At 44.5% G+C, this 26666-nt stretch overlaps 2 protein-coding genes across 2 annotated transcripts in view; one reads left to right on the top strand and one right to left on the bottom strand.

Moving 5' to 3' along the window:
* ddx31 (DEAD (Asp-Glu-Ala-Asp) box polypeptide 31) overlaps positions 1 to 6210 on the top strand; it is a 56540-nt gene extending 50330 nt beyond the window's left edge. Inside the window, exon 19 of the mRNA XM_034169626.1 lies at positions 5148 to 6210. Coding sequence (XP_034025517.1) covers positions 5148 to 5298 — 151 coding nt within the window. The 3' untranslated portion in view covers positions 5299 to 6210. The remainder of the gene's footprint in view (positions 1 to 5147) is intronic.
* Positions 6211 to 7479: 1269 nt separating this feature from the next.
* cfap77 (cilia and flagella associated protein 77) lies at positions 7480 to 25132 on the bottom strand. The gene is made up of 8 exons (XM_034169627.1): positions 25098 to 25132; positions 24889 to 24946; positions 24637 to 24786; positions 17404 to 17506; positions 10786 to 11011; positions 10613 to 10718; positions 10321 to 10416; positions 7480 to 7596 (listed from the first exon to the last, which is right to left on the bottom strand). Exons 1-8 carry the CDS (start codon positions 25130 to 25132, stop codon positions 7480 to 7482), a joined length of 891 nt encoding a protein of 296 aa, XP_034025518.1.
* Between the last annotated feature and the right edge of the window lie 1534 nt (positions 25133 to 26666).

A 26666-nucleotide genomic window follows, 5' to 3' on the forward strand; every position in this document is an offset into this window, starting at 1 on the left:
AAGACATAAAGAAAATATACTTGTAGATAAGAAATGAACAAGTCTGGAATTGGTCCGCCTCCTGTCTTTTTGTTACTACCACCGTCTCTGAGCCGTCCAACATAGCTGGTCTCACTACTGTCTTGTAAACTTTCTCCTTCACTCTTGCTGATATTCTTCGGTCACATATCACTCTGCTCCCCTCCACAGCATGTCTTTTTCCTGGTTCTCTCCCTCAGCCCCAACCAGTCCCAGCAGAAGACTGCCCCTCCCTGAGCCTGGTTCTGCTGGAGGTTTCTTCCTGTTAAAAGGGAGTTTTTCCTTCCCACTGTCACCAAGTGCTTGCTCACAGGGGGTCGTTTTGACCGTGGGGTTTTTACGTAATTATTGTATGGCCTTGCCTTACAATATAAAGCGCCTTGGGGCAACTGTTTGTTGTGATTTGGCGCTATATAAATAAAATTGATTGATTGATATCACTCCTGCCACCTTTCACCACCCACTCCACCCTGCCTGCACTCTCTTCTTCACCTCTCTACCACACTCTCCATTACCTTGGACAGTTGACCCCAAATATTTAAACTCATCTACTTTCACCACTTCTACTCCTTGTAACTGCACTATTCCACTGGGCTCCCTCTCATTCAAACACATGTACTCAGTCTTGCTTCTACTGACTTTCATTCTCCTTCTCTCCAGAGCATATCTCCACCTCTCCAGACTAGCCTCAACTTGCTCTCTACTCTAACTACAGATCAGTGTCATCTGCAAACATCATAGTCCATGGGGACTCCTGTCTGATCTCATCAGTCAACGTGTCCATCACCATTGCAGACAAGAAAGGACTCAGAGCTGATCCTTGGTGTAATCCCACCTCCACCTTGAATGAGTCTGTCATTCCTACTGCACATCTCACCACTTTCACACTATTCTTGTACATGTCCTGCACTACCCTAACATACTCCTCTGCCACTCCAGACTTCCTCATACAATGCTACAGCTCTTCTCTTGGCACCCTATCATAAGCCTTTTCTAAGTCCTCAAACGCACAATGAAACTCTTTCTGGCATTCTCTATACTTCTCCAATAGTATTCTCAGAGCAAACATTGCATCTGTAGTGCTCTTTCTCTGCGTAAAACCATATTGCTGCTCACAGATCTTCACCTGTTTTCTAGCCCTAGCTTGTACTACACTTTCCCATAACTTCATGCTGTGGCTGATCAACTTTATGCCTCTGTAGTTACTGCAGCTCTGCACATCACCCTTGTTCTTGAAAATAGGAACCAGCACACTTCGTCTCCACTCCTCAGGCATCCTTTCACTTTCCAAGATTTTATTAAACAGTCTGGTTAGAAACTCTACTGCCATCTCTCCTAGACATTTCCATGCCTCCACTGGAATATCATCTGGACCAACTGCCCTTCCACTCTTCATCCTCTTCATAGCAGCCCTCACTTCTTCCTTACTAATCTCTTGTACTTCCTGACTTACTCTCACTGCATCATCCAGCCTTTTCTCTCGCTCATTTTCTTCATTCATCAGCTCCTCAAAATATTCCCTCCACCTTCTCAACACACTCTCCTCACTTGTCAGCACATTACCATCTGCATCTTTTACCACCCTAACCTGCTGCACATCCTTTCCAGCTCTGTCCCTTTGTCTGGCCAATTGGTACAAGTCCTTTTCTCCTTCCTATTCAACTTCTTGTACAGCTCACCATATGCCTTTTCCTTCGCTTTTGTCACTTCTCTTTTCGCCTTATGCCACATCTCCTTGTCTACTTTCTTCATCACTCCGACAATCCCAAAACTTTTTCACCAACCTCTTTCTCCTTATGCTTTCCTGGTCATCTTTATTCTACCACCAAGTCTCCTTGTCTTCCTTCCACTGTCCAGATGTCATACCCAGTACTGTCCTAGCTGTCTCCCTCACCACATCTGCAGTACTTTTCCAGTTGTCAAAAATTGCTTCCCCTCCAAACAGTGCTTCTCTCACCTGCTTGCTAAATTTCACACAACAGTCTTCCTGCTTCAGCTTCCACCATCTGATCCTTTGTTGAGCTCTCACTCTCTTCTTCTTTACCTCTAAAGTCATCCTACAAACAACCATCCTATTCTGTCTAGTGACACTCTCTCCTGCTACCACCTTACAGTCTGATTTCTTTTAGCTTGCATCTCCTTTAAAGAACGTAGTCCACCTGTGTGCACCTTCCTCCACGCTTATGTTACCCTGTGCTCCTCCCTTTTCTTAAAGTAGGTATTCACTACAGCCATTTCCATCCTTTTTGCAAAATCAACTACCATCTGTCCTTCCCCATTCCTATCCTTGATACCATATCTACCCATTACTTCCTCATCACCTCTGTTCCCTTCACCAACATGCCCATTGAAGTCTGCTCCTATCGCCACTCTTTCATGCTTGGGCACACTCTCCACCACCTCATCTAACACACTCCAGAAATCTTCTTTCTCCTTCATCTCACAACCTACCTGTGGGGCATATGCACTGATGATATTCATCATCACCCCTTCTATTTCCAACTTCACACTCATCACCCTGTCAGACACTCGCTTAACCTATAACACACTTTTAATATACTCTTCCTTTAAAATGACCCCAACACCATTTCTCTTCCTGTCCTCACCATGGTACAACAGCTTGTACCCACCGCCAATGCTCCTGCTCTTACTTCCCTTCCACTTGGTCTTTTGCACATACAATATGTCTACCTTTCTCCTCTCCATCATATCAGCCAGCTCTCTCCCTTTTCCAGTCATACTACCAACATTCGAAGTCCCCACTCTCATTTCCACCCTTCTAGTTTTCTTCTTCTCCCGCTGTTTGTGGAAATGTTCTCCTCCTCTTCTTCGTCGTCTTCTCCCAGCAGTAGCCCAATTTCCACCGGCACCCTGTTGGGCAACAGCACCGGTGGCGGACGTTGTTAACCCGGGCCACAACCGATCCGGTATGGGAATTCGATTCTTAGTCTGCATAGTTGGGTTGCCTTGTTTTACACTGGATGCCCTTCCTGCGCAACCCTCCTCATTTATCCGGGCTTGGGACCAGCACTTAGGATGTACTGGCTGCACACCCCATGTGGCTGAGTTGTTTTGTAACAGGATATGAGGGAAAAACTAGCATCAATGAAAATAGAAATGATACGTGTTCAGAGACCTCTGCCGTGTCAGGCAGCTTTAAAGGTGTAATAAAGTAATAAGTCATTTTATGTCTAAAAGTGGTCAGTATTGGCAAAAAAAAGAGAAATTGTTACTTGGAGTCATGATAAATATGAGTAACTCAGCATCTCAGACGTTACTTGCTGTAGGATCATTGTGCATCTTAAAGGTCCTTTCACACCTCGACCATTAGCCAGCATCTGCTGACCATGTTTAAAACCTCTGGCAAACACTGGCGTATGTTATGGGTACGTGTTTTTTTTATAAGTTAAGAGCATGCTGATATGTCACCTCCAAAAGCACCTCAAAAAATTTTGGGCTGAAAATTTTCAATGCCTGTGAGCATGTGACTCATCAGGGCGGTCCTCTACAAGACGCCAATGATAAAAATGTGACTTTCTTAAGGTGCTTCCTGACTGAGTTATTCATATTGATGAGAAAATGTTTTGTGCAAAATTTTATTTCAATACGACTATTCTACCTACTGCCGCACACGGGGTGGAAATTACAATAGTTGAGCATATTAACGCAAACCAGCAACAGTAATGTACCTGTTGACAAATGAAATACAAACTGAAACAACAATCCTTCCGCCTTAATTGACCACAGAAGAGAGATAAAAAAGTATCACGTCACTGTCCACCTGTTTGGTGAAAACACGAGTCAAAGCGTCTCAGACGCTGAATAGGTTGTTACATCCATAAAAGCTTGTCACACTGCGACGATTACCCAGCGTATGCCGACAGCCCCATTTCCACCGAGTGGTTCGGGTCGGTACTGCGCGGTGTGGTGTGGTTCAGAAAGTAATTTAACATTATTTTATTTGCAGTACAGACCCGAACCACTCAGTGGAAACGGGGCTGTTGGCAAACGCTGGGTAAACATCACAGTGTGACGGCTGCTTACGCCTGCGTATGCCATCATTTTTAATACGGTCGGCATATGCAGGCTGAATGGTCAAGCTGAGACGGCCTTAATGTAGCTCATCGCTTTTTTCGCGCCTGTGAAATCTTTTTCTTCTCCGTTATGTGACACAAAGACGGGCTGGAAACTGTCAAACCAGACATTCTGACATTTGCAGAGTAACTTCCTGACCTTGGTTTACATGGCTCTCTTTGGCGACTTCAGCAGTATAATCCAGAAAGATGGCGACCAAAGTGGAGCTCGGGTGTGCGCTCGCCTCGGTATCTCAACACAGACTTTGATGTAATGGAGCTTGGCTACTATCGCGCACAGCCTCCCAACGGGTTTCTGTGGCTTCTGTGTGATTGGTCAGTGAGCACCTCCTTATCTTGGAAACCATTGCCGTGGAACTTGATCCAGCCGTCTCAGGCACCCCCAGTATTCTGATGTCACACCGCTGCGCTCATCCTTCCGTGTTCTTGCATTTGTCTTGAAGCTTTGCCACGTCTGACTTCAGAGTGTCTACTGTAGTCTGCAGAGTCACCACTTCGTCTGACCGTGTTGACAGTCCGGTCTTCATGTCCTGGATCATAGTTTTCATTTGGTCGCCACGTTTTTTACTCCTTGCAGCTCATTTTTAAGGAAGTCTTCAGCAAGTGCGTTTTTCATTTCCGATTTTATCACCTTTGAGATTTCAGTTTTCAGTGACAGTAGAATCTCTGATTTCAGGGATTCAGTGTCCGTCTCTGGTTTAGCTGGCCGCTGCGGTGACGTTTCTGCCGGGGTGGCGGTATCAGTGTGGCTCGAGGTGGTGTCACGCCTAGCGGCCGCTGCTCCAATAAATTTTAATTTACACAGATTCGTCGCCATTTACTCAAATGTGTACCTTCACCCAGCTTTGAAGCTTGTTTCAGAGCAGATTAGTTAATGCTGCAGTGTGCAGCGCACTATTAGCTTAAAATAAAAAGTTCAATGGGAGCTCAAACAAACGTCTCACTCCATTACCAGCTCAACAACGCCCCCATCTTATTTTTCTTGAATGATAATTTTTTCCTGCTGATTCCTCGTCTCCTCTTTTGTCTCCTCAGGTTTGCTGTTGGTCAGACAGAATGTGGTTGGTTGTGCTCAGAGTTCTCCAGTGGGTTGGACAAAGATAAGGTCCAGAAGAAGAAGAAGAAGAAGAAGATGTTTAGTCAGAGAGGACAGGAGCAGGATGCGGTCACCTCAGGAGGCCTGTAGTTCTCAGACCTCCTTTTTCTCAGGACAACCACCAATCAGATTTCAGAAACATGACCTGGACACCTCATGGCTGTGCACCCCAGTGGACAAGTGAAGTACTGCACCATCAAAGTCACAGCTGTCAAACACGAGCGCCACATGAGGTTGATGGAAAAACGACATGTAGCCTGAGTGCAGTGAGCGAATGAGATGAATGAATTAATCTCCTTTAACTTAACTCAAATACAACAAATGCTTTGATCTTCTAATTCTGCATATTCAAAGGTCAAATAATGAGGATGAAGTGGTGAAAATCAGGTTACCCTTGATGCACATCAGTCCAAAACGCAACTTTGTTTTGCTCATGAAATACTTCACTGAAATCATGTGACTTCTGAACAAGAACCATGACAGGGATTCATCAGGGAGTGAGCCGGTCAGTGAGTGAGCCAATGAATGAGTGAGCCAGGTATAACTGTTGGGAATAAGGAACAAAAAATTGGCCTCTTTGCGGATGACATGGTGCTATCTTTAACAGAAGAAGACACTTCCTTCCTGTGAATGATGGAAATGATAGAAAAACTCAATTACTATGCAGAATATGAATTAAATCTTGCAAAAACCCAGATTCCCTCATTTAATCGCACCCCTCACTAGAAATCAAACATAAATACGGTGGAAATGGAATAGTTTTGACAGTGTTGAATGCTTGGTGTCCAAAGTAAAGGTCAAACAAGGTCAATGTCCATTGGATTCTATGACATGTGACATATGTTACCCTGTAACATGACAACTAAGCATGATACATGGTCCAAACTATTCCTTTTTAAAACCCCGTTAACTCTAATAATTTGCATACTTTTTTACCAAAACTGGAGCAACTTTAACTTTTGACCCCTGTACAAACTGAAACTGACCTTTGTCACCATTCTTGCTGCTTTTACCTCATAACTCCATAACATTCAGTCATAGATTTTCCAAACTATACCTTTTTGGAATCTTTATGATCAGGCAAATAATGTGTAGTTTTCTATATGATTAGAGCATCTTTTAATTTTGACCCCTATGTAATTCTTCAGTTGACCCCTACCTGGCTGCCTATTGAAAATTCAAGTGGCCAGTCAGTTTTTTCAAGAGTTCATGTCTATGGATTATTTGTGCTGAATTTGATGTTTGTATCATTTGCAGGATTTTGGTCTAAATATTCTTCTTATCTGCTGCACTAGTGATAGAAGTGATGGTTAAAGCTTACAATCAGAAATATCTAGGGTTATATCAAGAATTTACCACAGTATAATGGAATGTCAGAATAAAACATTATACATAAAACACAAGTGGGAAAAAGAGTTGAATAATCAGGATTTCTGAAGAGGAATGGTGTCACGTGTGTAATTCAACAGACATCCACAAATTCACTTACATGGAGACAATTTAATTGGAAAAATTAAACTTTTTTTTTTTTTTTTTATTACACCAAATTTAAAAAGCAAACAATTATTAAAACAACAAACATGCTGGAGGCAGTGTGGTCAAATAAATGCAAACCATACACGTCTTCTGGTGTTGCCCCAAAGTAGAACCATTTTGGGATAACGTGAACGCTGTGATAAATGATGTGCTTGGATACAGGATTACCAAGGAGTCCTCCACCCTGTCCTTGGGGAATATAGGTGAAGTTGTACTGAAAGAGGACAATTATCTGGTAAAAATTCTTCTCATGGCTGGAAGGAAGAATAAAACAAGAAATTGACATGCTTCAGACCCACCTAGACATAAAGAATGGTTAGAGTACACGAAATGTGTGTGATGGAAAGAAAGGAATGATTTATTGTTTAAGAATTAAAAAAAAGATTATTTTAATAGGAAATGGATGTTATATAAACAAAGACATTAACATTTAAATATTTTTTTTCCTCACTCTCTAAATGAAAATGTTAACTGAAACTTAACACCCACCCCCCCACCCCACCCGTTCTTTGTGAGCTGATCCCACACTGATTGATTGCTGTTCTGTGTTCATGCATACTTGTGAAAAATAAAAACTAAAGTTAAAAAAAAAGGAGAAATGGCACCCCCATGTGTCTCTCCACAGGTACTACGACCATCAGGCTGCAGAAGGATTAAGGTTATTTTTTTCTAAACCAAGAAAAATTAAACAAAAAACATTCAGGGACTCTCCAGCTTTATCTGATTGGATCCAGATCAGTGCAGACCGTCCGTGTCCGCACCCGGAGCCCCTTTCTTGGAGTTTGACTCGTGAGTCCTGAAGGCATGGAGATGAGCTTCCGGCTTCCTGAAGGTGTCCAGAGCCGGAGCAACCTGAGGACGGGGAGCAGGATAGAAAAGGACTTCAGGACCTGTGACATCATGCTGCCTCGAATCTGCTCCTAATCTTTCGGCTTCAAACGTATGAACCCTGACACGCATTGCACCTGAAGATCACAACAGGGAAACACGGATTGAAAATGATGTCACGGATGCTCAAACTCCGCCCACTATGCTGTCATGGCCCTGTGATGTGTTTTTGCTGTTGTTTGGGGGGGGACAGAGCGTCTGACTGGCTGTTTGGAGGCACCTGAGCTCATTACTGCTGCTCACCATGTTTAATATTTTCCTCTTAGTTCCAAATAAACATTCATGATTTTATGTCTTTAAGCTGGACATGATGTCTGAGACATGTTCATCATATGGAGAAAATGGCCCATTACTTCATGCACCAAGGGGTCATGATCCCACATCATCAGGTGGAAATGGGAGTCACTGATTTATATTTTCCACATTTCCATTCCGATGTTCTGATGCAGCACCCCTGTGGTTTTAGTGCTCCTGGACCTGACAGCTGCCTTCGATACAGTTGACCACTCAGTCCTCCTGTCCCTAAAGAACATGTTGGACTTGATGGCGTTGTTCTGAAGTGGTTCACATCATACCTTTCCAATCGGTGTTTTTCTGTAATAATTGGTGACCTGTCCTCTTCAAGTGCTTCTCATTTGTGGTGTTCTGCAAGGTTTAATCCTTGGCCCCACTCTCTTTTCCCTGTACATGTTGCCACTTGGATCAGTCATTGCAAACCACAATGTCGTTCCACTGTTATGGAGACAACATTAAAATCTACCGCCTGTTAAACTGATGCAGTCACTGGGGGCAGGGTGGCCAGATGTATCGCAGAAATAAAACAGTGGTTGTCATCAAATTTCCTGAACCTAAATGAGGACAAGACTGTACAGGGGTCAAAAGTTAAAGTTGCTCCAATTTTGGTAAAAAGTGATGCAAATTATTAGTTGTTAACAGAGTTTAACAGTTTGGACCATGTATCATGCTTAGTTATGTTACAGGGTAAAATGTCACATCTCATAGAATCCAATGGATGTTGACCTTGTTTGACCTTTACTTTATAGACCAAGCATTCAGCACAGTCAAAACTATTTCATTTATTAATCCTATTCGCTCAACCAATAATTTGCATCAGTTTTTTGACTAATTGACTAATCTTTACCAATATTTAACTTTTGACCCCTGTTCGAACTGAAACTGACCTTTGTCACCATTTTTGCTGTTTTTACCTCAACTCCTGAACATTCAGTCATAGATAGTCCAAACTATACCTTTTTGGAATCTTTGTGATCAGACAAAAAATGTGTAGTTTTCAATTTGACTGGAGCATTTTTAATTTTGACCCCTGTGTAATTCTTCAGTTGACCCCTACCTGGCTGCCTGTTGAACATTCAAGTGGCTAGTCTTTTTGTTGTTGTGTTTTTTTTTTTCCTTTTTTTCAAAAGAGTGATGTCTATGGAGTATTTGTGCCGACTTTGGTGCTTGTGTCACCATTTGCAGGATTGTTTATCTGCTGCACTATGAGTGTATTCTGTTTGGTGACCCCACAGATAATGAATGTTGGGATTGTTGGTTAAACCCACAGTCAGAAATCTTGGGGTGATGTTGGACAGTGGTTTAAACTTTGACAAAGAAAGTGAGTCTCTGGTCAAATCGAGTTTTTAATCAACTATGTCTTTTAGCGAAGGTGAAGCCTTTTTTAAATTGTGAAGATCTGGAAAAAGCCATTCATGCTTTTATCAGTTCTTGGCTGGACTACTGCAGTGGGCTTCATGTTGGAGTCTCCCAGTCTACCTTCAGTCGACTTCAACTGGTTCAAAATGCTGCAGCACGTCTGTTAACTAACACATGTAGACCCTACCACATCACTCCAGTCCTCTACGCTCTGCACTGGTAATTCTAGTTCTAGTTCGGGTTAGAATTGATTTTAAAATTCTCATGTTTGTTTTTAAAGCTCTGAGTGGTTTGGTCCCACCAGACGTAGCTGAGCTGCTGACACATCAGGACCAAACCAGACTTTTGAGATCTTATAACCAGGTGCGCTGGAGGTTCCGCGGGCCAGAAACTGCCACTGGGGAGACCGGGCTTCTGCACCACCACTGACCTGGATCTTATTAAATCTGAATTAAAAACCTTCCTTTTTAGAATGGCCTTTGCACAACCAGCAGCGCTCGGACGTTTTATTCAGTTTTTATCTGCAAATATTTTTGGCCGTATATTTTTGTTGATGTGTCTGTTTTAAATTTGCTTATTGTCTTATGGTTTAAGTTATTCTCTGTGTTTTTATCTGACTGTGAAGCGCTCCGGTCGCCCTCTGGGCCCTGCAAAGGGCTATAGAAACAAACTGATGTCAGCAGCGCGGTGGGCACTGTTCGGTCTGTGACACCGGTTCAAAATCACCGCTGCCAAGTCATGTGGAGTCGTACGGCGAAGGACAAGTTTGTGCCAAATCACCATCTGACTGAAGGAGAAGCTGAAGGGATGTTCTCAAAAATCCAGTGCTGAATTAACAGAAATATCTTAATTATCATTTATTGTGATATTTTCTGAGGTGAAATTTATCATCATAACAGGCGTGTTGTCACGTTTGTGATGTTTGAGCTCAGTGAGCAGGAACTGCACAAAGTTACACACAGTCCTCTGTCCTCATACCCCAGGCTCCATTTTGTGTGTGTGTGTGTATATATATATATATATATATATACATACCTTGTTGGCTTGTTTGTGCTCAGTATGTGTTTGTGGCAGGACCCTGGTCGCCCTCAGCAGGCTGGACCTGGTATCTGCAACAGCAGCTGCTTTCTTCTGCGCACACACACACACATTAGTTATTTAGAACCGTGGTTCTGGTTCTTCACATCCTCAGTTGTCAAACCTTTTAAATCGTGAACATGTGACTAAGAGCCATCTGACTCTGATTGGTCCTGCAGACGACTCGAGTAACGGATGTCATGTGACAGAATCCACCAATCACATGAGCCGGATGTGTTTGGCCGCTCACCCTGCCCTGGAGTCTCTGGTTGCAGGTTTGATCCCTGCTCAGCTGCTTGTCCAGCCATTGGCGAGCGTACTGATGAGACAGCACGTCTGTCAGTGGAGATGGTGGCCTGTGAGGGACAAACCGTGAGTGAGGTGAACCTGGAGACCCGTCTGTGTGCGGTGGCGGTTTCAGACCTGTTCTTGAGTCCAAACGTGACATCTGGTTCCGCCGGCTGCTGCGTCGCCCTGACAAATTGTTTACAGGCAGACTTCTTGCTGGCTCCGCCCCTCTGTGCATGATACTCCCTCATTTCTTTGGCTGTGACCATGCCGGACTTCACCGCAGCACGGTTCAGAGCCACAAAGTCCACAGCAGCCGGAGAGTCTCTCTCTGAGGTCACGACCCTCCAGCTGGATAGAGCTGCACAGGTCACCAGTTAGCATGTAGCATTCTGTTAGCACTCATTAACTATAACTCTCATCAGGCCACAGTACTCCAGTGTTACCATGGACTGTCAGTCCAGGACAAAGTCTGCATTACATTTTCTATAGAGACCCAGAAAAGTAGCTATGAAGCCAGTGTCTAGGCTATGTTGTGGGCGGCGCCACATTCACAGCGGCTAAATCAGGAATTCATTAATGCATAAAGGGGCGGAGCGTGGGCGGCTCTACGTGTGATGAAACTGAGTATGAGCCTAATGGTGCGTTTACACATAGTCAGGACGCGTTACGAATGTCATATTTGTGTCATTCCTGACATTCTTAACATGACAATGCATCTGAACAGGTTTCTTAACAGTGCGTGTTGGTGTGGACCATGGACCATTTTTTTTGGCTGTCAAAAAAATCTTCCATGAAAGTCACGCACCACCCTCATTTGGCCTCATGTCGTGGCGTTTGCAGCTGAGCATGTTGATCCGTCTTGATTTGTGGTGATCCTTAATGGAGCGTGACAGCGTTTGTAATGGTTCCTGTCATGGTTCTTGGAGTCCAAACTGTCACACGTCATTAAGAATTGTCATGAAAACTGTCAAGTTTTGACACAAATTGTAACACGGTGCACATTCCACTGCGCGCCAATACGAATCACTTCACCCTGCTTCACCACATTCAGTTTCATTGCTGCAGTTTGCCGAAGGAGGATAGTGACACCAAGTTGGCTAAGTCTCGTTCCAGTGCTCCTCAGCACGCTCTTGGGGGTGTTCCACCCGCTGCTGTCCCTGATGTTTGGGAAAACGAGTCTGAGCCAGAGGAGAGCCGCCTGCAGCCAGACATCTGGCTCTCTCCCGCTCCGCCGCCTCCTCTCTGCACCACTCAGCAGTTGATGGTAGCATGAATATTGGGGGAGTTATGGAGACAATTTGCCTGATTCACAATGTGACAGAATGTAACTGTGTACTGTTACATGCAAGAGTGTGCAACAGCACAGGACATTATTCTTGACCGTGCGTTATGGTTCCTGGTAACTCACGAGCGATACGTGCCAGTAATCGTAACGTATCGTAACAGCCAAGAATGTGTGGGTGATTCTTTAACTAGGGGCACTATTGGCCTTGTAAATGTAATTTCCACCACACCATTGCCTTACAATATAAAGCGCCTTGGGGCAACTGTTTGTTGTGATTTAGCGCTATATACATGTGCTCTGATGTCACTGTTTATCTGCATAGAAACTACCCAAACAATCTTTCATACAAACTGTTTAAAGGGACATTACAGTGTTGTGGTGGAAATTACAGCAATAGTGTGGGACAACTACATTTTGTTTAAAAAAAATCACAACAGTTGTATGACATTAAATACCCCAATTATGTTTTGATTATTTTACTGATATTTTATTGAGATATTTTAAAACATTAGAAAAAACGTTTTTTTACCATTCATTTTTATCATTGAAGATCAAAAGTCTGGGTGTGGGACAAGCACAAAATGGCAATATTTGCATATAATGATGCTGAAAAAAGGTGAAAAAGTCATCATAGACTACTAGAACAAATTTCTTAAAAGACTTTCATTGTAAAGATAACTATAAAAGTGTGAAATTTCCCCTTTTTTCTGTTTTTCATACAATATGATCAAAGGACATAATAAGTGCCCGTAGTCTAAGAATCACCCGTGTACTTTGTGGCATTCGTGACATGTTGTCGTTATGTGTAAATGCAGCATAACATGGGTTCTGGTTCTTATTAAATCATATTTTGGGGGGCTATGCAGAGGTTCTTCTCACAGTTTACTTTTTTGTGGACATTAAAAGTTATTTTCTCAGTAATCATACATTAAGTGAAGCTAACAGATTAAGCTACCGACGGCTGCTAAAAGTGCTAACAGCGTTAGTGTACAACATTACATATGACGAGGGTTTGACTCGGTGAATATTACAGCAGAGACGTCTGAGATGATCAGTGAGGATGTTTGTCCACAAGACAGATTATTCCAGCTTTTTGTATTAAAATGCTACACACAGACAGACATCGTCTCCGCTACCAGCCGCATCAAGCAGACAACAAGCCAAAGACACTCAGCTGCTGTCACTCAAAGTGACCACACCCCCAAATTTACAGAACTTTGTCTTAAAAGGACTTAAGAATAATAATTTTCTTTATTATACATTCATACAACAAAATGTGTCCTCTGCATTAAACCATCCCAATTACAGTTAGACACAATCCAACCACTAGGGGCAGTGGACAGCCAGACTCCCACTCCAGATGTAGAGACACTGCCTTGCTCAGTGCAGACCCCAAATAAGCATGTTTTTGATTGTGGGAGTAAACCCACACAGAAAGACCAGAAGCAGCCCCACAATGATCTTGCTGTGAGGCACCGGTGCTAACCATGAAAACTAACTAAAGCGTTAGAGGAAAACTCACCACCTTTCAGTTGTCCTGAAGGAGGAAACTATAAAGACCAAACCTTTTTTTTGTTTGGTCCCAGGCTGTAAACACATTTATTTCTGCCCTAACATTGGACATTTAACATGGACTTCTTATGGGAATGTGCTTTTGTTTTTTCATTTATCTTTGATGTCTTTTTAGTAGAATGCAATGGGCCCCAAACCTGGGGTCTAAAGTTGCACCCTAGGCTCTATAGTTATCCTAACCAGATCTGGCATTGTATCCGAGGGCTCTCTTCAAGATGGTGATCGTTCCCTTAATCGCAGACAACTGCACCTCATGTGCACTTGGGTGACCGGGGATTGTCTCAAGGTATTTCTTCAGGTTCTTCTTCATCAGGCCTGTTGCTCCCACCACAACTGGGATGATATCGATGTCTTTCAATGACCATGTTGTTCGTAGGTCATTTTTCAGGTCTTGGTATTTCAAGATCTTTCCCTTTTCAGCTCGATTCAGGCCGTAGTCATTGGGGACTGTCACATCGATGATTTTGGCTGTTTTCTCTTGCTTGTTCCAGATGACAATATCAGGTTTGATTGCACCTCCTTCAATGTGTCTTCCTGCTGGGATCTTTGTCATAGGAGACCGTTACTTTTCCGTTGGATGAGACTGGTGTTGGCTCGTGCTCCCAGACATGTTCTTTGACTTCCATCTCCAGTTCCTTGCAGACCTTCCAGTGGAGATATTGACAGATCTTGTTGTGTCTGGATGTATAATGTCCGTCTGCCATGAGGATCTGTCATGCTGAAGTTAGATGGTTTCTGTATGTGATTTTGTGGAGGGTGAGCATTTTCCTGGTTTTTGTGTCCAATTTATTAAGCTCACATTGTGGCCAGTTCACTATGCCAAACCCATAGGTCACCACTGGTATTGCAAACTGGTTTATGGCTGTGATCTTGTTTTTTGGTGTCAGCTGTGTTTTGCAGATCTTTTTTAAGCAGTTTAGGTATTCTTTTGTTGTTTTTGTTCTCATTTTCTTGTGCTCAGTTGTATTACTTTGTTCAATTCCCAAGTATTTGTATGTGGAGTCTGCAGCCAGGTCTGCAATGTAGCTCCCTTCATCCATTTTGTATGTTTTCGGTTTTTGTCTTTTTTCCTTTTGTCATTGTGCTTTTTGTCAGCATTTGTTTTTTACAATAAGGCATCTTCTGACCACACCATGAAAAACTATAGCAAAGACAAACAAAAATATACATATTTGGTCAAACTTGTACATAAACTTAAATAAAACATCCACATTCAACAACAATAATCTCACGTACTGTGTGCACCCTCTACACCAACATGTAGGAGTGCTACAATTCTTTTCTTAAGTCAAAGTCTTTGCTCCTCGTGTCTTTGTCCACCGTCTCCAGAAGCGCCTCCTCGTTCTTGCAAATTTAGACACGTGACTATTTCCTGCCAATACCCAATTAAACCACTAGCGGTCTGTAGCACAACACAGCTAATCCAATATTATGTGGATACAAAAATAAATAAAACCATTAAAAAAATAATAATGAAACATTTAGCTGCGACAGCTACACCCCTCAGGGAAATTGAGGCTCCAGCAGCACACAGAGTAAGAAGCACACAGAGCATCAAAAGTGAAAGTAAAGAAACAATTTGCAAATATAAATACCAGACATACTGCTCGCTACTTAGTTTACTGGCTCCTACTGTTGCTCTCCTTCCCGTCCTCTGTCTTCCTGTTCCTCCTCCTCCCCCTCAGTGAGGAGTTGTACAGTCTGATGGTCTGAGGGACAAAGGAGTTTTTCAGTCTGTTGGTCCTGCACTTGGGAAGGAGCAGTCTGTGGCTGAAGAGGCTCCTCTGGTTGCTGATGACGGTGTGCAGAGGCTGACTGGCCTTGTCCATAATGTCCAGAAGTTTGTCCAGTGTTCTCTTCTCTGCCACCATCACCAGAGAGTCCAGCTTCATGCCAACCACAGAGCCAGCCCGCCTGATCAGTTTGTCCAGCCTGAATGTGTCCTCCTTGGATGTGTTGCCCCCAGCAGACTATGGTGTAAAAGAGGACGCTGGCTACTACGGACTGGTAGAACATCCACAGGAGTTTCCTGCAGATGTTAAACGACCACAGCCTCCACAGACTGTGTGTGTGTGTGTGTGTGTGTGTGTGTGTGTGTGTGTGTGTGTGTGTGTGTGTGTGTGTGTGTGTGTGTGTGTGTGTGTGTGTGTGTGTGTGTGTGTGTGTGTGTGTGTGTGTGTGTGTCAGTCAGAATGACTGACAGTGCTCACTGTTGCCTGAAGGCATTTGTGTGTGTGTGTGTGTTTTCATGAAGACTGTGACATAACCAGTTCTGTGTGTTTGGTCATCAGTGACATCACAGTGGTCCTCTGCTCTCGCCTCTTCATCAAATCTCTGGATCACTCACTGCTCAGGGAACACACACCACAGATTTACTACAACCCCAATTCCAATGAAGTTGGGACGTTGTGTAAAATGTAAATAAAACAGAATCCAATGATTTTCAAATCCTCTTCAACCTATATTCAGTTGAATACACCACAAAGACAAGATATTTAATGTTCAATCTGATAAACTTGTGTGTGACTGTCTGTGTGTTTGTGTCTCCGTGTGTGTCTGTCTCTGTGTGTGTGTCTGCCTGCCTGTGTGGTTGTGTGTCTCTGTGTGTGTTTGTGAAAATTTAAACAGCATGTGCACTGCAGAAGCAGCTTTTACAGCCAACACTATTTTGAACACAAGATGGCACCATGAGTCACATGACCGATTTTTTTTTCCGGACTCATGTCACCGCTCTTTCTATCTCGGCACACTACGCTCCAGGTAATGTGACAAAATACCTGTGTATCAGGCCGCCATGTTACCACTCCCTTTGCACCAACTCTATCCATTCATCCATTTTCTATTCCCACTTACTCCAATTAAGAGTCATGGGGGGTGGAGCCTATTCCAGCAATCAGGACGTGAGGCGCCAGGACGCCTGTTTGTCACGAGATCACAGATAGACACACACACACACAGACAGACAGATACACACAGAGACAGACAGACACACTCAGAGATGTCTCGTTTTCTCTGTGTGTAAGAACCAGGCGGTGAACTTTGATGTTCTCAGATGAAGCCCAACCGGGATACAAAGTTGCAGTTCCTTGACTGAACACTTGAGGCTTCAAAAGCAAGGAGTCCATATGTAAATGTCCAACTTTCAAGTGGAAATAAACATGTTAACACTCTCTGGTATTAAAAATCAGTTGTGGTCTCTATAGTTTCCTCTATGATAACTGGACGGGGATGAAGTTTTTCTAACATCTTACTTTAAGACATAAAGTTCTGTATAACTGTGGGTGTGGTCATGTTGACTCTTGTAGCGTCTTTCAATCATTGTCCGCTTGATGCATCTGCTAGCTGTTGTTGCGAACAATTATCTGTTTTGTGGACAAATGTCCTCGTGGATCATGTAAGACGTCTCTGCTGTAACAATGAGGTTGAGTCAAACTCTCATTTAATGTTGTACGCTAACGGTGTTAGCACTTAGCAGCTAACCTGTTAGCTCCACTTAATCTAAGGGTACTGAGAAAATAAGCAGCTCATAACTTTGAATGTCCATGACAAAGTAAAGCTTTAGAACACCGCACAGATAAATATAAACACCGGAATCCGGGTTAGCATGGAGTGGAGCCAGCCACACGCCGCCCCGTTATACATTAATGAGTTCACTGTACTGCTGCTCTGAACAAGTCTCTGTGTTTGAAACCTCTAGGACAGGTCAGGCGGTCTTTGTCCAGGACTGAGACAGTCTACCGTAATAACAGAACTTGATGCTTTGTCAGCATTGTGTTCTATACATTCATACCAATAAAGTTTTAGAAATTGAAAATTGTAGGGAAAAAAAATCTGAGGTACAGACAAATTAAGACAATTCTGTTGGTGTGTGTATCTGTCTGTCTGTGTCCTACCTTCGGCCACACCTCCATCTCCAGGTGAACTGCTGCTGATTCCATTGGTGAAATGTGGACCAGGAAGAGAAAAACCTCTGGACAGACTCTGACCCACATCCACCTGCAGAGGAACCACATCATCACATCATCTGTAAGAGTGTGCACGTGATGGAACATCAGGTCTGGTAACAGGAATGGAGGCACCTGATGTTCCCTCACAGTGTCAGTGATCCTCCTCATCTGAGTCTCACTAAGTAACCGTTCATTGGACACTAAGTCATTCCAGCAGGACCCAAAGATCCTCCACAGAGACCTGGAACCACAGACATCCAGTCCTCACCTTAATATGTGCGATAAGTTGGATGACTGTGAGGTGCTGCACCAGAGCCACATAGGTTCCGAAACTGGGACACGGCCCCACAGCCACAGAGCAGCCTGTCCTGTGGGACGAGACCTGGGATTGGACAGGCTGATATGGCATGCTGAAGAACTAATCACGGACTTGCCTGTCCCAGCCAACGACATCGGTAACACTCAATATACAGTCCATCCAGAAAGTGTTCACAGGACTTCACTTTTTACAAATTTTGTTAAGTTACAGCCTGAAACACATCGGGAACAACATTCCACTTAATCTAGACAAACACCAGTTTGCCTACAGGAGGAATCACTCCACAGAGGATGCCATCTCCATTGCACTCCACACGGGCCTGTCAAACCTGGAGCAACCTGGCACATATGTCAGGATGCTATTCATTGACTATAGCTCTGCGTTTAACACAGTAATCCCTCATAAACTGGTAGCTAAACTCTGCAATCTAGGATTGACCCCCCTCATTGTGTTCATGGATCACAGACTTTCTTACCAACAGACCACAAGTGGTGAGAATAGGGGACCACACATCATCCACAATCATTTTAAACACTGGTACCCCACAAGGCTGTGTGCTCAGTCCAGTACTCTTCTCACTCTTTACACACGATTGCATCCCCAACTATGCCTCCAACACCTTTGTAAAATATGCTGATGACACTGTAGTGATAGGCTGCATAACCAACAACGATGAGACCCACTACAGAGAGGAGATTCACCATCTGTGGTGGTGGTGCTCAGACAACAACCTAGTTCTGAATGCCACCAAAACTAAAGAGATCATCGTGGACTACAGGACAACTAAGAGAACTGCACATACACCCCTACTCATACATGGTGTTGAAGTGGAGCGTGTGAACAACATCAAGTACCTCGGACTCTACATCACAGCTGATCTCACCCGGACTCTCAACACCTCATACCTCATTAAGAAGGCCCATCAAAGACTTTTCTTTTTGAGGAAACTCAAGCAGACTGGACTCCCCCCACAACTACTTGTGAACTTTTATAAGAGCACAATCAAAAGTATCCTTTATCTCTGCATGACTGTATGGTATTCCAGCTGTACAGTGCAAGACAGAAAGGACCTGACCCAGGTGGTGAGAACAGCGCAGAGGATCATTGGAAGTCCACTCCCAGATCTGGACTCAGTGTATGCTGACCGCCTACGCAAGAAAGCCAACAGCATTATCAAAGATCCCACCCACCCAGGACATGATCTTTTTGTTCCTCTTCCTTCTGGACGGAGATACCGAACAATAAAATCTCGGACTAGGAGGCTGGGGAACAGTTTCTTTCCCAGAGCTGCATCATCCATCACTCCCTCTGTATTACATAAAACTTAAAATAAATACTGTCATATGTTGTCTTCCTTTGTTAAAGAGGTACCAATCGGAATTTCGTTGCATCATATATAAGGACAATAAAAGCTCAATTCAATTCAATTTAATTCAACAACTTATTCATTTATACCTTGCACTAACTCCATATTTTGCACTATTTTCTCTCTGCCATTTTGCACCACCTGTACGTTGTTATTATTATTATTTTGTATTTTTATTCTTATTTTTCTATTTTATTATACCAAAGTGCTGTATGTTGTCTTCTGTTGTAATATGTTATTGTATGCTGTTGTATGATTTCCTCTGTTGTCTTTTGTTGTCATATGTTGTGTTCTTTTGTTAAGAGGTACCACACAGAATTTTGTATCATATACAATGACAATAAAGCACAATTCTATTCCAAAATGGATGAAATTCATTTTTCCCCCTCAAATTCCTACACATAACACCCCATAATGACATGGATTTTTTTTTTTTTTTTTTTGCAAATTTATTAAAAATGTGTGTGTCCGTCACAGGACAGGGTCACCACAGCGGATACAGCCAGATCTGCATTGGTAATTGGCACAAGTTTTACGCCGGATGCCCTTCCTGACACAACTCCAGTTTCTCCAGGTATTAAAGGCACTGCACTGCAGTGGTTTGAATCATATTTATCTAATAGATTACAATTTGTTCATGTAAACGGGGAATCTTCTTCACAGACTAAGGTTAATTATGGAGTTCCACAAGGTTCTGTGCTAGGACCAATTTTATTCACTTTATACATGCTTCCCTTAGGCAGTATTATTAGACAGCATTGCTTAAATTTTCATTGTTACGCAGATGATACCCAGCTTTATCTATCCATGAAGCCAGAGGACACACACCAATTAGCTAAACTGCAGGATTGTCTTACAGACATAAAGACATGGATGACCTCTAATTTCCTGCTTTTAAACTCAGATAAAACCGAAGTTATTGTACTTGGCCCCACAAATCTTAGAAACATGGTGTCTAACCAGATCCTTACTCTGGATGGCATTACCCTGACCTCTAGTAATACTGTGAGAAATCTTGGAGTCATTTTTGATCAGGATATGTCATTCAATGCGCATATTAAACAAATATGTAGGACTGCTTTTTTGCATTTGCGCAATACCTCTAAAATTAGAAAGGTCTTGTCTCAGAGCGATGCTGAAAAACTAATTCATGCATTTATTTCCTCTAGGCTGGACTATTGTAATTCATTATTATCACGTTGTCCTAAAAGTTCCCTGAAAAGCCTTCAGTTAATTCAAAATGCTGCAGCTAGAGTACTGACGGGGACTAGAAGGAGAGAGCATATCTCACCCATATTGGCCTCTCTTCATTGGCTTCCTGTTAATTCTAGAATAGAATTTAAAATTCTTCTTCTTACTTATAAGGTTTTGAATAATCAGGTCACATCTTATCTTAGGGACCTCATAGTACCATATCACCCCAATAGAGCGCTTTGCTCTCAGACTGCAGGCTTACTTGTAGTTCCTAGGGTTTGTAAGAGTAGAATGGGAGGCAGAGCCTTCAGCTTTCAGGCTCCTCTCCTGTGGAACCAGCTCCCAATTCAGATCGGGGAGACAGACACCCTCTCTACTTTTAAGATTAGGCTTAAAACTTTCCTTTTTGCTAAAGCTTATAGTTAGGGCTGGATCGGGTGACCCTGAACCATCCCTTAGTTATGCTGCTATAGACATAGACTGCTGGGGGGTTCCCATGATGCACTGAGTGTTTCTTTCTCTTTTTGCTCTGTATGCACCACTCTGCATTTAATCATTAGTGATTGATCTCTGCTCTCTTCCACAGCATGTCTTTTTCCTGGTTCTCTCCCTCAGCCCCAACCAGTCCCAGCAGAAGACTGCCCCTCCCTGAGCCTGGTTCTGCTGGAGGTTTCTTCCTGTTAAAAGGGAGTTTTTCCCTCCCACTGTTGCCAAGTGCTTGCTCACAGGGGGTCGTTTTGACCGTTGGGGTTTTACATAATTACTGTATGGCCTTGCCTTACAATATAAAGTGCCTTAGGGCAGCTGTTTGTTGTGATTTGGTGCTATATAAATAAAGTTGATTTGATTTGATTCACCCTGAGAAACACACACACAGCCGCTGGTGTTCCAAAGAGGTCTCCCATCCAAGTACTGCACTGCTTAGCTTCTGAGATCTGATGGGATCAGGCTGACACAGAGCAGACCAGCTGCTGCAAATTTATTAAAAATAAACTAAAATTACGTGTCCATAAGTATTCACAGCCTTTGCGCAATACTTTGTTGATGCACCTTTCGCAGCAATTCCAGCCTCAAGTCTTCTTGAATATGATGCCACAAGCTTGGTGCACCTATCTTTGGACAGTTTGGTCCATTCCTCTTTGCAGCACCTCTCAAGCTCCATCAGGTTGGATGGGGAGCGTCGGTGCACAGACATTTTCAGATCTCTCCAGAGATGCTCAGTCGGATTCAGATCTGGGCTGCAGAACTGAAAATTCTGTTTGTTAAGTTGTGATTCAGCAACAATTGTGTGATATAACAGGACTTCATTCACACTGCCATCCAGTAGATGGGTCAAAATGCATAGAACACTGTCATGGAAACTGGTGTAAAGCATCATGCCTGTGAACCAAATCTGAGGATTTAGAAATCATGTGGTATTTTATTCAAAACTGAATTTATTCAGTACTATACAAAAACAGATTTAATTAACATGGACCATGTGGAATTAATTCATACGGACTGTGTCCCCGTCTGAATTGTGTGATATTGCGCCTTCATGTCTACAATTTGGACGCTGGAATATGTCAGATTTGTTTAAACTTTCAACACTAAAATAAGATAAATTAATTTTGTAGCCAATGACAGATTTACATTCAGAACTATCCATCCATCCATCCATCCATCCATTTTCTTCCGCTTTATCCGGAGTCGGGTCGCGGGGGCAGCAGCTCAAGCAAAGCCGCCCAGACCTCCAGATCCACACACACCTCCCCCAGCTCCTCCGGAGGAACCCCAAGGCGTTCCCAAGCCAGTCGAGAGATGTAGTCCCTCGAGCATGTCCTGGGTCTTTCCCGGGGCCTCCTCCCAATGGGACGTGCCCGGAACACCTCTCCAGCGAGGCGTCCAGGGGGCATCCGGAAAAGATGCACGAGCCACCTCAACTGACTCTTTTCGACGTGGAGGAGCAGCGGCTCTACTCCGAGCTCCTCCCGAGTGACCGAGCTCCTCACCCTATCTCTAAGGGAGCGCCCAGCCACCCTGCGGAGGAAACTCATCTCGGCCGCTTGTACTCGCGATCTCGTTCTTTCGGTCATGAGCCAAATCTCATGACCATAGGTGAGGATCGGAACGTAGATCGATTGGTAATCGAGAGCTTTCCGCCCCTACTCAGCTCTCTCTTCACCACGACGGTCCGATACAGCAACTGCATCACTGCAGATGCTGCACCGATCCGTCTATCGATCTCACGCTCCATCCGTCCCTCACTTGTGAACAAGACCCCGAGATACTTAAACTCCTCCACTTGAAGCAAGGAGACTCCACCGACCTGAAGAGGGCAAAGCACCTTTTTCTGGTCGAGAACCATGGCCTCGGATTTGGAGGTGCTGATTTTCATCCCAGATGCTTCACACTCGGCTGCAAACCGCCCCAGTGCATGCTGATGGTCCTGATTTGACGAAGCCAACAGAACCACATCATCCGCAAACAGCAGAGACGAGATTCTGTGGTTCCCAAACCAGACCCCCTCTACACTCTGGCTGCGCCTAGAAATTCTGTCCATAAAAATAATGAACAGAACCGGTGACAAAGGGCAGCCCTGGCGGAGGCCAACGTGCACTGGAAACAGGTTTGACTTACTACTGGCAATGCGAACCAAGCTCCTGCTGCAGTCGTACAGGGACCAGATAGCCCTTAGCAAAGGACCCCGGACCCCGACTCCCGGAGCACTCCCCACAGAGTGCCCCGAGGGACACGGTCAAACGCCTTCTCCAGATCCACAAAACACATGTGGACTGGTTGGGCGAACTCCCATGAACCCTTGAGCACCCGATGGAGCGTGTAGAGCTGGTCCAGTGTGCCACGACCAGGACGAAAACCACACTGCTCCTCCTGAATCTGAGGTTCGACCATCGGTCGAATTCTCCTCTCCAGTACTCTGGAATAGACCTTACCGAGGAGGCTGAGGAGTGTGATCCCCCTATAGTTGGAACAGACCCCCCGGTCCCCCTTCTTAAACAGAGGGACCACCACCCCGGCCTGCCAATCCAGAGGCACTGTCCCCGATCGCCATGCGATGCTGCAGAGGCGTGTCAGCCAAGACAGTCCCACAACATCCAGAGACTTAAGGTACTCAGGACGGATTTCATCCACCCCAGGAGCCTTGCCACCGAGGAGCTTTCTAACCACCTCGGTCACTTCGTCCTGGGTAATGGATGAGTCCGCCTCTGAGTCCCCAGTCTCTGCTTCCTCTTCGGAAAACGTGATGATGGGATTGAAGAGATCCTCGAAGTACTCCTTCCACCGTCCGACAACATCCCCAGTCAGGGTCAACAGCTCCCCACCCGCACCGTAAACAGTGCTGGTGGAGAGCTGCTTCCGCCTCCTGAGGTGTCGGACAGTTTGCCAATGCACATGAAACATTTCACATCCGGGCACTTTGTCAGTATTTTGCCCGGTTAGGAGGCGTCATGTCGCTGTCCATGAAGGGACACTCGTGTTAAGTCGGCAGCATCGGGCGTGCGCTGTCTAGTACTCAGATACGGCTCTGTGGCTGTAACACAACAAAATGTGGAAGAAGTGAAGCGCTCTGAAACCTGATCTGAAGCCTTGGACTCTGTTCTGAGCTGGACCTTTGCAATCATCTGACTTTGTTTTCTTCATTTTTTTGTTAAAACTTTGTAGCTGTTGGTTCAGCAGTGGGGTGTCCCTCTGAATCTGGTCTGTTTGAGGTTTCTTCATCAAAACCACCAGAGAGACTTTTTTCCTGACCGCTGTCCCCTGTGTGGTTGGTGTGGTCAGATCTGACCCGGGTCAAGTGTCTTCAGACAGGTCTGTGGTGATTAGGCACTTTATAAATCAATAAACTGAACTCAGGTGCAGCAGGACACGGGAAGCTTTCAGGAGACCAAAGACCAGTCTCTCAACCGAACACCCCAACACGGGACCGAAGCTGCCCTGTGAGCATGAGACATAGGACATAGACATAGGACACAAAACCCCAACACCGGTGAGAACCAAGAACTTCACAGAGAGCAGCCCAAGAGCTGGCACCACCCCCAGACGCCACTGGGCCCTGGCTAAGTCCAGGTAGTCACCACTGTCCATGAAGTCAAGGTCAGACAATGTTCTGTTTTTGGAACCCTCTTACTCTCCTCCTCTCCTGTGGAACCAGCTCCCAATTCAGATCAGGGAGACAGACACCCTGGGCAGAAAATGCAGACTCCACACAGGCAGGACCATAAGGGATCCAAATGGGTCCTCCGTCACCGCGCTCCGTCTCATTCACAGTAGTGTCTTGTCCCCGGGTCTGTGGTTTTACCTGGATGATCCTCGGATTGGTCCTCATGGAGTCTCTAACCACTCCCACCCGCGGCAAGGACATGTCAGGAAGAGACAGAATCCAGAACTGTTGGAAAACAGGAGAAGAGTGGAGGTCAAAGGTTACTGTGTCCTCACTGACCTCCGGATGCTGTCAGAACCAAAATGAGTCTGGATCCAAAGTCAGAGGACAACCAGAACCATTTAAAAGGTCCAGCTGTGACTCTGGCTCTGGTTCTGGTTCTGAGGACACCTGAAAAGTGACCTGAACATAAACCAGCGGATCAGAACACCTCTGGGTCTTTTGGACCCTTTAAAACGGGACGCAGAAAAGGTTTAACCTACAAACTTTATCAGTTTAAACTACAAGCTCAAACTATATTCAGATAAAAGCACATTAAAACGTAAAAAAATAAAATAAAAAACCTCAACTTCGAACGTTTTTAATTTTTTTTTTTTTACCTTAAACTGTCCTTTGCAGCGTCCGCCGTTACCATGACGACGGGACCAGCTAGCGGTGACGTCACTAAGAGAAACGGGTCAAACAGCAAATTCTTCTCCAGTGATCGATTATTGATTAGTAATAACTGATTGCAACAGTGGAAGTTACAGAGAGACTGAGAGAGAGAAAGAGCGGTCGGTTTCGTGCCAAAGTAGTTCTCCCACCTACAGTTTGTGTCTCGTGGCGCGGGAGCGCGCACTCAGTCGGTGCGGCGCGCACAAACGATTTCCCGAACTTGGCACGACACTGTCGGGAGAGAAAGAGCGGCCGTCAAGACTTTTGACATAAAAAAATGAATATCTATACAAAAATTAATATTTTGACATAAAAAAAATCTTCACTCATCTTCAACCGCTTTTCCGGGTTCGGATCATGGGGGCAACAGCTCCAGCAGGGGACCCCAGACTTCCCTTTCCTGGGCCCCATTGACCACCTCAGACTGTGGGATCCCGAGGTGTTCCCAGGCCAGTATGGAGATATAATCTTTCCACCTAGTCCTGGGTCTTCCCCAGGGTCTCCTCTCAGATGGACGTGCCTGGAACACCTCCCTTCCTTACCAAATGCCCGAACCACCTCAGCTGGCTCCTTTCAACATGAAGTAGCAGCGACTCTACTCCGAGCTCTACATGGATGACCGAACTTCTCACCTTATCTCTAAGGGAGACACCAGCCACCCTCCTGAGGAAGCCCATTTCTGCCTCTTGTACCTGCGATCTAGTTCTTTCGGCCATGACCCAACCCTCATGACCACAGGTGAGAGTAGGAACGAAGACTGACCAGTAGATCGAGAGCTTCACCTTTTGGCTTGGCTCCCATTTGGTCACAACAGTACAGTAGAGTGAATGTAACACTGCCCCTGCTGCGCCAATTCTCCGGCCAATCTCACGCTCCATCGTCCCCTCACTCATGAACAAGACCAGGAGGTATTTGAACTCCTCCACTTGGGGCAATGCCGTATTCCCTAACCGGAATAGGCAATCCATCGGTTTCCTGCTGAGAACCATGGCGTCAGATTTAGAGGTGCTGATCCTCATCCCAGCCGCTTCACACTCGGCTGCGAACTGATCCAGTGAATGTTGGAGGTCACAGGCTGATGAACAACAGGACCACATCATCTGCAAAAAGCAGTGATGAGACCCTGAGCCCACCAAACCGGAAACCCTCCTCCCCCAACTACGCCTTTTTGCATAAGAAATAACATCTGTACAAACAATTTTTACATAAAAAATCTTATTACATAGAAAGATCTTTTAAAATAAAACTTGTTTTTAAACGAATATTTTGTCATTAAAAATTAATGTCTATATATTGCAAAAAATGGATGTCTAGCAACTTCCTACTTTTAAACTCTGATAAGACTGAAATGATGGTTCTTGGTCCAGTGAGACATCGACATCAACTTGACCAGTTAACACTCAGCCTAGGCTCATCACACTGACAAAGTGAGGAACCTTGGGGGAATTTTTGATCCTTCGTTGTCCTTTGACCTCCACATTAGAGATATTACGAGGACTGCTTTCTTCCACCAG

This window comes from Thalassophryne amazonica, chromosome 5, assembly GCF_902500255.1.
Source record: "Thalassophryne amazonica chromosome 5, fThaAma1.1, whole genome shotgun sequence".
Taxonomy (NCBI): Eukaryota; Metazoa; Chordata; class Actinopteri; order Batrachoidiformes; family Batrachoididae; genus Thalassophryne; species Thalassophryne amazonica.

Excerpts from the sequence above, each read along its gene's own strand:
- cfap77 (XM_034169627.1), bottom strand. The coding sequence starts at position 25,132 with ATGGTAACGGCGGACGCTGCAAAGGACAGTTTAAG. Across the intron at positions 24,787-24,888 it reads ATGTTCAGGTCACTTTTCAG|CATCCGGAGGTCAGTGAGGA; the intron begins GTGTCCTCAGAA and ends TGGTTCTGACAG. Across the intron at positions 10,719-10,785 it reads ACGTTTGGACTCAAGAACAG|GCCACCATCTCCACTGACAG; the intron begins GTCTGAAACCGC and ends TGTCCCTCACAG.